The sequence below is a fragment of the Staurois parvus genome, unplaced genomic scaffold, assembly GCF_062004578.1.
Source record: "Staurois parvus isolate SC_StPar_1 unplaced genomic scaffold, SC_StPar_1.0 ptg001003l, whole genome shotgun sequence".
NCBI classification, from domain to species: Eukaryota; Metazoa; Chordata; class Amphibia; order Anura; family Ranidae; genus Staurois; species Staurois parvus.
In genome coordinates this window covers 789,847-803,905 of record NW_028318799.1, presented here as the reverse complement: position 1 = coordinate 803,905, position 14,059 = coordinate 789,847, and the positions used below count along the sequence as shown (strand labels likewise).

Genomic DNA, 14,059 nt, shown 5'->3' with positions numbered 1-14,059 from the left:
ACATAAAATACTTATAGGAAACCAGGAAGGGCTATGTAATGTTTTGTTAAAATCGAAAGCATTTTAAAAATATATAAGCTGATTAATCCATGTACTAGTATGTGTTGGTTGTATGTAGGAGCTGGAATGCCAATCATGGCTCAAATTGTAACTTGTTTGCTGCTAGTGTACTTGTTACTTTTATTAAAACATCGTTTTTAATGTTTCAGGATGATGTGGGCTGCAGGAGCAGTAGCTGCAATGTCAAGCATTACCTTCCCTGCTATTAGTGCTATAGTGTCACGCAATGCAGATCCTGACCAGCAGGGTGAGTTACTGAATTGTAGCCATGTGAAAATGGTGGGGTGACCCTCCATGAATAGATACTGTTTATGTACACAGCAAAGAGATGTTTGGTTAGTGTTGTAGTCTGGTCTTTTTTATATAAAAAAAAAAAATGGGACCAAACATGATTGCTACTTAATCTCAGAAGTAGTTTTACTGAAAATTCTAAAATATTTGAAGCAACCCTTCCCATCCACAATTTCCAAATGAATACAAGAAACTAATGTCCATTTCATTCAAAAGTCAATTGCCAGACTCCCAGGAAGCTATATTGGGTCTAGGAGGTGAAAATTGCATTACATGTGTCAGGGCTTAAAAAGACCCTGACATTGCATTTTTTTAAAATCTACTAGTATCAGTTTTGCAATCTCAATAATATCCACTTACACTTGCCCTCACTGCTGATGCTGTCTTTGTAGAATTATCAGCTTATTTCACTGTAAACAGACACTTCCTGAAGAGCTGAAGCCTTCTACTTATGGGTTGCCTGCACTTCCCCTTAAGCAGCACAGTGAGGCTCCTGCTTATGAAAGGGCTGATTTTCCGGTCCATTCAGATATTTGGTGGAAGTGGGAAAAATACTGACACGTCTGCAGGCAAACTGGAAGTACAAGGCTTACACTTTTAAGTCCTTTAACCACTTAACCCCCTGGAAGGTTTTCCCCCCTTCTTGACCAGACCATTTTTTGCTATTTGGCACTGCACTATTTCAATTGGTAATTGCACGATCATGCAACTCTGTACCCAAACGAAATTTAATTTATATCCTTTTTTTCTCTCAAACAAATAGAGCTTTATTTTTGGTTGTATTTGATCACTACTGGGTTTCTATTTTTTGTGATATAAACAAAAAAAAAAGACAGAAAATTTTGAAAAAAAAAAAAAAATTCTACTCTCTGTTATAAAAAATATCTAATAAGCACAAATGTCATCAATTTATGCCAAAATGTATTTTCCTACATGTCTTTGGTAAAAAACAAACCCAATACATGTATATTAATTGGTTTGTGTGAAAGGAATAGCATCTACAAACTATAGTGGAATTTACACAGCTTTTACTTTCTGACTGCATATCACCACATTAATAACACCCTCCTATTCCGTCTGTACTGAAATGTATTGTAATTGTACTGTCTCCCTTATATTGTAAAGCGCTGCGCAAACTGTTGGCGATATATAAATCCTGTATTATAATAATAACACCCCCCCACCCCCCCAAATGTCCCCTTTTTGGAATGTAGACACTCCAAGAAATTTGCTGAGAGGCATGGTGGGTCCATGGAAGATTCTATATATTGCCACAAGCTTTTCGAAAATTAAATTTTTTTTCTTTTTTGTACACAAATTGTCACTTAAGTGATATATTGCTCATGCATGTCATAGGTATATGTGGAATAACACTCAAAACACATTCTGCTACTTTTCCCAAGTATGGGCATACCACATGTGAGACACTCTTTGGTAGCCTAGCCACATACAGACCCCCAAAATCCAATGGCCACCTTTTGGGCTTTCAAAGGGTCTATTTCCTCATATCACTTCCCCATTACCTATAACTGTTTCAAAGGCCCTGAAATGCTAGGATAGTACTAACACCCCCCCCCCCCCAAGTTACCCCTTTTTGGAAAGTAGACACCCCAAGGAATTTGATATGAGTATTTTGCAGATATCATTTTTGTCACAGGGTTTTGAAAAAGCACAAAAAAAAGAAAAAATAGATTTTCATTTTCTTTCTTCATTTTCCAAAAACTTGTTGCAACAAATGAGATCTGCAAAATACTCACCGTGCCCCTTAGCAAATACCTTGGAGTGTCTGCTTTCCAAAAAGGGGTCATTTGGAAGGGTTGCTTCTACTATTCTGGCATTTCAGGGCCAACATTATAAGCTTATGCCACACATCACCCACTCTTCTAACCACTTAATGACAAAGTCTTTTTCTGACCTTTTTTGTTTTCATGAAAAACTTTTTTTTTGCTAGAAAATTTACTTTGAACCCTCAAACATATATTTTATTAACCACTTCAAGTCCGTACACTTTTACCCCCTTCCTGTCCAGGCCAATTTTCATCTTTCAGCGCTATCACACTTTGACAATTGCGCGGTCATGCAACACTGTACCCATATGAATTTTTTTTGAGACAGAAAAAGCTTTATTTTGGTGGTATTTATTCACCACTGGGATTTTCATTTTTTTTGCTATATAAATAAAAAAGTCCAAAAATTTTGAAAAAAAAGTGTTTTTCTTATAAGATTTTGCAAACAAATAATATTTCATCGTAAATCTTGGCCAAAATTTTTGCAGTTATCTTTTTAGTAAAAAAAAAAATTTTTAAAAAATGTTTTACATTTTTATTTTTTATTATTATTTTTTTTTTTTTTTTACATACTGTCACCCTAGCAGTACAGGTTCACCATGGTGACACTGTACTACTTGTGGGGGGTGATGAAGATTTTTTTTTTTTTTACACCCATAAAGGCTGTAAAAGCAATCATTTCTCCTTCTCTCTGGCTGCATTCTTGCAGCCATTCAGAAATGTTGTGTGAGCTGTGATTGGTCACAGCTTGTCACATGGTACAAGGCTGTTGTGAATAGCCTTGTACCATGTGACCTCTGTGATCATTCACAGATTTCACACGTAGTAAGCAATGATGTCAGAAGTGACATCTTGCTTACTACTCTGCATGTGATCACTGATTGGCCAGTCAGTGATCACATGATCGGGACCTCGCACAGAGGTCCCTACAACGATCGGTGTTCCACTGTGTCCAGAGGACACAGCGGGCACCGGATCGCGGTGCTGCAAGGTCCCAGGGAGCGAGCACAGTCCAAAATAGCAGGTGCCGTTTATGAACGACAACCCACCCCTGGACTGCCACCGTCCGGTCGTTTATATACAGCGGCCAGACGGCAAGTGGTTAAAGCAAAGGCCCTGGAGAATAAAACAGTGGGTGTTGCAATTTTTTATGTCACAGTATTTCAAACGCAAATTGTTTTGGGAAAAATACACTTTTTTTGAATTTCAGTGCACAAAAACACAAAGTGCCCAATTGTTTGATAAAATATAAAAGATTATGTTACTCTGAGTAAATAGACACCAGACTTGACATGCTTTAAAATTGCGCACAGCCGCATAACAGCAACAAACTACATACATTTTTTAATATCCATTGGTGATGCTTTAAGAGCCTTTCCAGATTACCACTTTAGATTTACACAGAAGGTCTAGTGCTAGAAATACTGCCCTCGATCTGACGTTCACATTGATACCTCGCATGCATGGTGCAACCTCTGTTTACTTACCGACACGGGGTCCAACACTTGCGTTTGCCTTTGCACGTGGGAAGGGGGAAAGCAGGGGGTTTGATTTTTTTTTTCTCCACTTTTATTGTTATCACAGAGAATGTACATATCCTCTGTGATAGTAATAGACAGTGACAGGTACTCTTTTCTGAGAGATCTGGGGTCTATTAGACTCTAGATCTCTCCTCTGCTCTTAAAGCATCTGATCACACCAAGATCAGTGTGATCAGACGCTTTCCGAATTTCAAAATGGCGCGGTTTATATCCAACGAAACTAGAGTGATGAAATGCTTATGGCTTCCGGTTTCTTAGACCATAGAGATGATTGGAGCCATTCCGGTCTCCGATCAGCTCTATGGTCAGCCAGTGAAACTTCCGGCTGCGTTCTCGGGTTCCCCGGTGGGATGTGGAAGGCGGCGAGCGGCTTCCCTTCCCCCTGCTTGCAAAAGCAATCCAGCTGTTAATTAGTCACTAGGATTGCTTTTACATGAAAGCTGACTGCCAGCTGAAAAAAAACAATACCTTTCTGCAGGCATCATCCTGGAATAACCACTCAAAGTCCAGTGACGTACCAGTACGTTGCTGGTCCATGTTGGGAATGTATGTAACCGCAGAGAACATGGGCATATAATAAATTGGGTCTGTGGACCAATATGACCGCAATTCATTCATTTTTGTAATGCCCATGTTGAGGGTTAGGCTCAAAAATGTTTTAAATTCAGAAACCGTAATAGGTTTTCATGCGAATTGTATGGCAAGAGCTGAATTTGTGTGGGCGGCCTTGTGCGCATAGATTGCTTTGGCCCACAATCAATTGATACAAATCTTCTGAAAAACCACGGAGAGGCTGAATGCTAGTGCTGGCAGGATACAGGGCTGATCCTGCTAACACTGCGTTTTTGGGGATAGGAGGCATTTGGATAGTTCTGGTCATGATCAATGTATTGATCCATACAAACCGTATACTAGTATTGGGGGTGATCAGCGACCTATAGCATGAGTACGATAGTGTGTGGGCAATCTAATGCTAGCTGACCCTGGCTAGGAGGAGTGATAACTGACCCTGACGTTATCTGATGTCGCTACTGGCAATAATACAGTGATCAGTGAAAAATTATATATACTGACACTGTACTAATGGCACTGGCTGGATGACTGGGTGATCAAAGTGTTAAATATTCTAATCTCACACAAGTGTAAAAATGTAGTGCTTTTACTCACAGTGAGGTATTCTCTCTTCTCTCGCTGGACGGATGGGGGGTGCTCACATTTGTGCTTACACTTGGAAATAGCTACATAAGGGTACTTCACTTTACCCAGAGACGCCGCTTGCCTGCTCATCGGGGTGGCAAGTAGTTAAATAATACATTTTAAAAAACAAACTTTTTTTAAAAATGACTTCATGTTTAAATACTTTCATCAGAGTAGTGCAATGTTACCATAGTAGCATTGTACGACTCTAGGGGGTGATCAGGGATTTTTTTTCTTTTTTTTTGTACACTTTGCAACAGCAATATTGATTATTTCTCCTGCAATGAAGTGCTTGCTTTGAGCTGTCATGAATGGGTTAAGTTCATGACGGTTCAAAATACTAGTGATCTGTGACTGGCTACAGCTGATCACATAGTACAGGGTGCTGTGATTGGCCCATGTACCATGTGAGAGCTGTGGGCCAATCGCAGAGTGGTTATGAATCAGTATGATTCATACACAGCTTTCCTAGCATTGTGATAACCACCAGGTCCCATTTACCGGGATCTGCATTCCGGGGGGGGCGCATCCTGTGTTGGTACAGCCAGAGCAGCGTACCGGTATGCAGCTTGGTTGTAGCTGCTACCTGTCCACAGTAAAAGTACTGCTGGCAGTCGGCAAGTGGTTAAAGGTAGGTCATCAGGCAACGTGTCTATTTACAATTTCTACATACCATTACAAACATAATGTGAAGCTTAATGGGTAAGCAATATTTTTTTTCTTCTCCCAAATATAATGGAACTCTGATCAGCCTAACCATGACCATTAGGTTGCCATGAAGCAAATCATATCAGCTTTCAGTATTCCTAATCGGTTTCAAAGATGTTTGTGCAGATGCATACTTGTTTGTGCGGTAACGTATAACAAACTTATAAGTACCTTTTTAATTTTACTGGTTGGTTTACTACTTCATTTTTAGTCTGACACATTCATTTATATACTCTGTGATATAGAAACCTTGTAAAATGTATAATTCACACACTAGGTATAATTTTAAAGTTTAAAGCATAAAAGATGATGCTTGTCGTTTTAAAGTTTCATTTTTTCCCAATCACAGGTGTAGTGCAGGGAATGGTAACTGGTATCCGTGGCTTGTGCAATGGACTGGGACCTGCTCTCTATGGCTTTGTCTTTTACTTGTTCCATGTAGAGCTTAATGAGATGACTGATGTGGAGCCTTCTGACAAGGTCCTTAAACCCAACATGGCCAACCCTTCTGATGAGGTAAGCATGGGCAGCAGTGCAATTTAGGAAGTGTTTACTGCACATATAGATTCTTTTAATAATCCGTGCTACAACAGGATGAGCAGTTGACACTAGAAGCCTTTTGTATATTGGCAATTTGCAGCTATTCCAGTGCTTGTGCACAAGTATGTTGTTTCAGACCCTTATAATGATATTGTTGCTCTATGGGGACCTTTTAATGAGAAAATATGCTTTTGAATGGATATGGTTTATGATCTACCCTCTCTGTGTCTACAACCTAACAGTTTTTTCCTTTCTTTTCCCATCCACAGAGAAGTATCATCCCTGGCCCACCATTCTTGTTTGGGGCCTGCTCTGTTTTGCTGTCTTTGCTGGTGGCACTCTTTATCCCGGAACATACCAGCCTTACACTACGCTCTGGTGCTCATAAGAAGCATAACAATGGTGCTCAGAGCCATGCACTTTTGCCCCCAGCTCACCTCCCAGAGGGCAAGGAACCACTGCTCGATGATAGTAGTGTATGACCAAAACACTGTACATGGGCATCCGAGCTATTGGCCTGGCAACATCATGACAACTTTGTCAAACACTGTGGGGAAACCTTGATTGCAGGAGCAGATGCAGCAGGGGCCAAATGGCAGTGAAAAGGACTGTGACTGTGTCATTTATTACCCCAGTTCAAGGGTTAGATAGAGCAAAAAGCTCTTTACAAACAGGTAATAATTAAGTGTGCCACTAAACATGGCAGCAGAGATCACAATAATTGCCTGTTAAGCAGGTGAACTACATGGCTAATTTAATTTGTATAATTCTGGCAGCTGTCTCTAGACTGTGTGTAGGAGTGGGATGTATGTATATTGGAGAATGAAGGAGAGCATAACTATGGAAGAGGCGAAGACATTGGGATATCACTTGCCAAAACAAGACTAGGATCTGCCACATAATCTGCCTCATGGCCTAGCCCTAGATGCAGCACCTGTTGCATTGTGATAAAAAATGTTTTTATTTATATTTAATTTGTTTTTTAATTATTACCATAGTTGACTGAGAAGGGGGGCCACGCCATGGTCCTGTTGTATGATCTTTTTTAAATCGTGTTAATTTTGCTTTCCCGTCTCTTCTGTACACCACAGTGCAGCCCTGAGAGAGAGTTGGATGAAGTACCCTTGTTGTGGTCTGACAGACTAGCCTCTGACTGTACAGAATTAAAGTTAATTTTTTCCTAGATGCATTTTCCCTTTATTTACCAACCTTTGATATTTTATATTTCAAACAGTGGTGATGCTCATTTGTCATATGTCAGTGGCAAAAATAATTTACAATACAAGTAGTAGACCTGTAGGAGACTTTCACTGAACTTGTCATTTATTGAATGAAAGTAAGTAAGCACCTGCCACCAAAAAAGCAGTGTTTATTAAAAACCAATAGAACCTTTTGTTTTATTAGTCTGGTAAAAATCCTGTGCCTAGCTGCTCTTTGAATAAGACTTGAATGAGACCTGCACTGCAGAAGCAATGTCCTATTTCAGTCTATGGGAAAGTAGTGTGCAGGTGTTGGTAGCTTGACATTCAATTTTTATTGGCTGGGCTGTAGATGGTGAGGTTGCAGCCATCGGACGTGACAAGTAAGTACTTACAGGGGGTGGCATAAGTTAAAATGGCAGTAAACTTAAGCATTAAAAAATCCGCTGACAGGCATGGTTTTTAAAACAGAAAAGATCCTATATGTCTCCTCCGTCATAAATTACCTCCCTGCCTGTCGGTGGTAATGCGATCAGAGCCGCACATGCATAGCTCAGACCACATTTATGGCCTGCTCTCTGTGCCGCAGCGAAGTGACTTTCGTGTTTGTGCATGGGAATGACATCACTGCAGCCCAGCCATTGAAGCAGACAAAGTTTTAGAACCCAGAAGAAAGACCAAGTTAACTTGGAACCGCCGGGGACCAGGAAGAGCCATGAAAGCCCATCACTGGAGGGCTCCATTGGTAGCCAAGTCTCTCAAAATGTTCTAGTATGTGCTGCATACTAGTACATTATGACCTAAACCTGCAGGGGGGCACATTTTTCTTATCAAGAGACTTTACACCACTATGATGCACTGTGAGTGCCAGGTAGAATTTTGCAGTTTGTGAACTTATTAAAGTACACCTGAAGATCCTGTATGACAATCTAAATAAGAACCAAATCAATGTAATGTTAAAAGCCTTGCCTGATCGACCTGAATCCTCCTTCATTTGAGTCTCGCATGCTCCCCCTCCCAGAGAGCTCACAGTGGGAGAATTTCAGCAACAGAAACATTGCTATCAATCCAAAATCAGTTGTCAGGACTTTGTGGCCAGTTGCTATTTTGACTTGGCATTTTGAGGTAAATGCCACACAAAGGGATTGTGAATTGACATTTTCAGTATCACATGTGATATTTAGAAGAAATGTCTCAGGTCAGCCAAATACCACAATCGATCTGGTTTAGTGAATGGAACCCACTGACCCAACTTGTAGCCACCTGCCTACATGTGTCTCATAGGGGAGATCTCCCTTCACTTCCTGTCCCATAGCCAAAACAGGAAGAGAGAGGAAATCCCTCCACAGTGAGGGAATCCCAAGGTGTCACCAGGGTCTCCAGATATGAATAATGGGTGTCCCCATTTGAACATTTCTCCTCTCATACTGTTCTGTAGAATCACTTTTGATAATAATGGTAAACAGGACAAATAGGGTGAATCTCACTAAAGGGGGAAAAGACTGCAATAAAAGCAAAAAGTTCTATTTCCTCTCCATTCCATCCAAAGCCCAGAAAATATATTTGCCTTTAGTTGAACTTTAAAGTGGTTGTAAATCCTCTCATATGCACAGTGCAGTGAATAGCCTCAGCTGATACACAGATGAAACAAATCCTCCTACATAAGTGTTACTTGTTTATCTGTGGTCTTCTCCTTTCTACATCCCTACTGAAGTGCTAAATGTAGATAGCATACTTCTGCATCTGTCAGTAGCACAGAAGAGGGGGCAGGGAGCTGCAGTTAGAGCTCTTGTAGTGTGTGAGAGCTAATTGGAGGAAAAGGACACCCCCCCCCCCCTTCACACACAGCACAGGAACAAACAGGACAGGTTGTGTGCTGAGCTCTCCTCCTCCATCATCAATTTATCTCTGGTGTCAAAGATAACCAGAGAGAATGACAGAGTAAACACTACAGACACAGTATATTGCCAAAAGTATTGGAATGCCTGCCTTTACATGCACATGCACTTTATTGGCACCCGAGTCTTAGTCCGTAGGGTTCAATATTGAGTTGACCCACATTTTGCAGCTATAACAGCTTCAACTCTTCTGGGACAGCCGTCCACAAGGTTTAGGAGTGTCTATGGGAATGTTTCACCATTCTTCCAGAAGCACATTTGTGAAGTCAGGCACTGATGTCGGACAAGAACGCCTGACCCGCAGTCTCTGCTCTGAATTCATCCCAAAGGTGTTCTATTGGGTTGAGGTCAGGACTCTGTGCAGGCCAGTCAAGTTTCTCCACCCCAAACTCACTCATCCATGTCTTTATGGACTTTACTTTGTGCACTGGTGCGCAGTCATGTTGGAACAGGAAGGGGCCATCCCCAAACTGTTCCCACAAAGTTGAGAACATAAAATTGTCCAAAATGTCTTGGTGTGCTGACGCTTAAGAGTTCCCTTCACTGAACTAAGGGGCCAAGCCAAACCCCACACCACAGTCCCGCCCTCCAGCAAACTTTGGCACAATGCAGTCAGGCAAGTACCATTCTCCTGGCAACCGCCAAACCCAGACACGTCCATCGGATTGCCAGAAGTGTGATTTGTCACTCCAGAGAACATGTCTCCAGTGCTCTAGAGTCCAGTGGTGCGTGATTCACACCACTGTATCCGATGCTTTGCATTGCACTTGGTGATGTAAGGCTTGGATGCAGCTGCTCGGCCATGGAACCCATTCCATGAAGCTCTCTACACACTGTTGTTGTGCTAATCTGAAGGCCACACGAAGTTTGGAAGTCTTTAGCTATTGACTCTGCAGACAGTTGCCGATTTCTGCGCACTGTGCGCTTCAGCAAATATTTGTAGAAGCAGTATGCATTCCTAGGTGCTTTATTTTATACACCTGTAGCCATGGAGATGATTGGAAAACTTGAATCCAATGGTTTGGAGGGGTGCCCCAATACTTTTGAGAATATAGCGTATATGTGCTTTGTTCAGATTTCATGATTGAGGTTTACAACCACTTTAAGGCCAAAAGATCTTGGATAGTGATAAATGAAAAACTTTCTGCTATCTTGAATGATACCATCAAGTTGTTTGAAAAACCGTGAAACCCTTGGATCACTTATAATTTTGGAGGAAACTGACAAACCTGATGCTTTGAACTTACGGACTGACAAAGTAGTTTTTTTTAATGTTTTCTTTCCTAACTTTCTCCTTACTTCTACCATTCAAGGTTTCACATATGTGTTGAACACTGGATTATTAATACAGAAAGGGTGCGTCCATATACTGTATGTACTGCTGAATGTGGGGAACTTTCCCCTGATGAGAACTTTGGTTACTAGCATATCCCATGTATACAGCAATTGAATTGCGGAGTATGTAAGGATGCAACACTGTGAACCGAAGTTTACTGCCTTGGTTATAGGGTATTTTTTAAATTGGAAACCAATACAAATCGCTGAAAATATCAGATGCTTCTTTGTTTCATCTTTTATTGAGTTATTAATGTTTATCTTGTTCTTTTTGCTGGATTTATGCTTTAACCACTTGAGCTCCTGAGGATTTACCCCCCTTAATGACCAGGCCTTTTTTTGCTGTTTGGCGCTGCACTAATTCAAATGATAATTGTGCGGTCATGCAATGCTGTACCCAAACAAAATTTACGTCCTTTTTTTCACACAAATAGAGCTTTCTTTTGATGGTATTTTATTATCTGTGCGCTTTTTATTTTTTGCGCTATAAACAAAAAAAAAACGAAAATTTTGAAAAAAAACAATATTTTCTACTTTCAGCTATAAAAAATATATCGTAAACTCAAAGTTAGTCATAAATTTAAGCCAAAATGTATTCTGCTACATGTTTTTGGTAAAAAAAATCCCGTGCATTAGCGGGCAAACTGGCGCTATATGGGAGGGGCGCTAACACTATCGGAAGTCACCAGTGACACTAATACAGTGATCAGTAAAAATCTGTTCACTGTAATCAATGACACTGTTGACAGGGCAGTGAAGGTGTTAACTGGGGGGGGATTAAGGGGTTAAACGGGATTACTGGTGTACTGGCGGGCAAATTGGCGCTATCTGGGAGGGGCGCTAACACTATCGGAAGTCGCCAGCGACACTGATACAGTGATCAGTAAAAATCGATTCACTGATCAGTGACACTGGTGACAGGGCAGTGAAGGGGTTAACGAGGGGGGGGGGGCGATCAGGGGGTTAAATGTGTCCTAGGTGTGTTCTAACTGTGGGTATGTGCTGTTTTACTCACTGTTTGGATGTCTTCTTCTCTGTCTGGAACGGAATGTGTCCAGGCAGAGAAGAATGACATCATCTCCTGCCCTGTGTAAATGTCAAGACAGGACAGGGACCGATCATCTGATTTCAGCCAGACATCTCTGGCTGAAATCGAATGATTGATCCCTCCGGGATCAAATGGTGTCGCCCGCGGGTCGGCGGGAGCGCGCGCGCGTCCCCTGCCGGCGAAAACGTCGGGAGCGCGGAACCCGTTTTAAAACGTGGTTTTGCGCCCCAGTGCCGCCCTGCACACGTGTATATATACAGTGGCAGGGCGGCAAGTGGTTAATCACTACTACATGATACAGTGGATATAAGTCTACACAGCCCTATTAACCACTTGCCGCCTGGCCTATGGTCAAAAATAAAAACCCCAGTGGTGCTTAAATACCACCAAAAAAAAGCTCTAGTTGTGTGAACAAAATGATACAATTTTAGTTTGGGTACAGTGTTGCATGACCGCGCAATTGTCATTCAAAGTGTGAGAGCGCTGAAAATTGGCCTGGGCAGGAAGAGGGTAAAAGTTCTCAGTATTGAAGTGGTTAAAATGTCAGGTTTCTGTGATGTAAAAAAATGAGACAAAGATAAATCATTTCAGAAATTTTTCCACCTTTAATGTGACCTATAAACTGTAAAACTCAACTGAAATACAAACTGAAATCTTTTGGGGGGGTGAGTAAACTTAAAAAACTAAAATAATGTGGTTGCATAAGTGTGCACACCCTCTTCTAACTGTGTTCAGAATTAAGCAATCACATCCAAAATCATGTTAAATAGGAGTCAGTACACACCTGCTATCATTTAAAGTGCCTCTGATTAACCCGTGCCTCTGATTAACCCTAAATAAAGTTCAGCTGTTTTAGTGGGTCTTTCCTGACATTTTCTTAGTTGCATTCTACAGCAAAAGCCATGGTCCGCAGAGAGCTTCAAAAGCATCAGAGGGATCTCAATGTTAAAAGGTATCAGTCAGGAGAAGTGTACAAAAGAATTTCCAAGGCATTAAATATACCATGGAACACGGTGAAGACAGTCATCAAGTGGAGAAAATATGGCACAACAGTGACATTACCAAGAACTTCTCAAAATTGATAAAAAGATGAGAAGAAAACTGGTCTGGGAGGCTGCCAAGAGGCCTACAGCAACATTAAAGGAGCTGCAGGAATATCTGGCAAGTGCTGGCTGTGTGATACATGTGGCAACAATCTCCCGTATTCTTCATATGTCTGGGCTATGGGGTAGAGTGGCAAGACGAAAGCCTTTTCTTACGAAGAAAAACATCCAAGCCCGGCTAAATTTTGCAAAAACACATCTGAAGTCTTCCAAAAGCATGTGGGAAAATGTGTTATGGTCTGATGAAACCAAGGTTGAACTTTTTGGCCATAATTCCAAAACAATATGTTTAGCATATAAAAAACACTGCACATCACCAAAAGAACACCATACCCACTGTGAAGTATGGTGGTGGCAGCATCATCATGCTTTGGGGCTGTTTTTCTTCAGCTGGAGCTGGGTTCTTAGTCAAGGTAGAGGGAATTATGAACAGCTCTAAATACCAGTCAATATTGGCACAACATCTTCAGGCTTCTGGTAAAAAGCTGAACATGAAGAGGAACTTCATCTTTCAGCATGATAACGACCCAAAGCATACATTCAAATCAACAAAGGAATGGCTCCACCAGAAGAAGATTAAAGTTTTGGAATAGCCCAGCCAGAGCCCAGACCTGAATCCAATCGAAAATCTGGGGGGTGATCTGAAGAGGGCTGTGCACAGGAGATGCCCTCGCAATCTGACAGATTTGGAGTGTTTTTGCAAGGAAGAGTGGGAAAATATTGCCAAGCCAAGATGTGCCATGCTAATAGACTCATACCCAAAAAGACTGAGTGCTGGAATCACATCAAAAGGTGCTTCAACAAAGTATTAGTTTAAGGGTGTGCACACTTATGCAACCATATTATTTTAGTTTGTTTTTATTTCCCTCTATATAAAAGATTTCAGTCTGTTCAACTGAGTTTTACAGTTTATAGGTCACATTAAAGGTGGAAAAAGTTCTGAAATGATTTATCTTTTGTCTCATTTTGTTTTACATCACAGAAACCTGACATTTTAACAGGGGTGTGTAGATTTTTATAACCACTGTATCTGTGTAGCTTCTATCATAGGAAACCATATGTTCCATCTGTTTATCGAGCAATCACTACATTGTGGTTTATGCATTACCATTCTTTGACTAATGTATTAGCGGAACAAAAAAAAAAAAACCTTTACCTCCGTCCTCCCCTGGAAATACAACCCCCAGAAAATTTTATAAAGGAGATATGATCAAAACTGCTTTGGAGTTACCAGGTAACTTGTTATTTTCCACAGTAACCTTCCAGGACAAGAACACAGGAGAGGATAAGGAAACACCTATACAAAGACAAAACTACCACAGAAGAATTCATGCCCTAGGCCTGACCTAAGC

At 41.0% G+C, this 14,059-nt stretch overlaps 1 protein-coding gene across 1 annotated transcript in view; it reads left to right on the top strand.

Moving 5' to 3' along the window:
• LOC149441346 (solute carrier family 71 member 1-like) overlaps positions 1-7,307 on the top strand; it is a 61,727-nt gene extending 54,420 nt beyond the window's left edge. The window contains exons 10-12 of the mRNA XM_089657463.1: positions 210-307; positions 5,934-6,100; positions 6,394-7,307. Of these exons, the coding sequence (XP_089513589.1) occupies positions 210-307; positions 5,934-6,100; positions 6,394-6,606 (478 nt within the window). The 3' untranslated portion in view covers positions 6,607-7,307. The remainder of the gene's footprint in view (positions 1-209; positions 308-5,933; positions 6,101-6,393) is intronic.
• Positions 7,308-14,059: the final 6,752 nt, after the last annotated feature.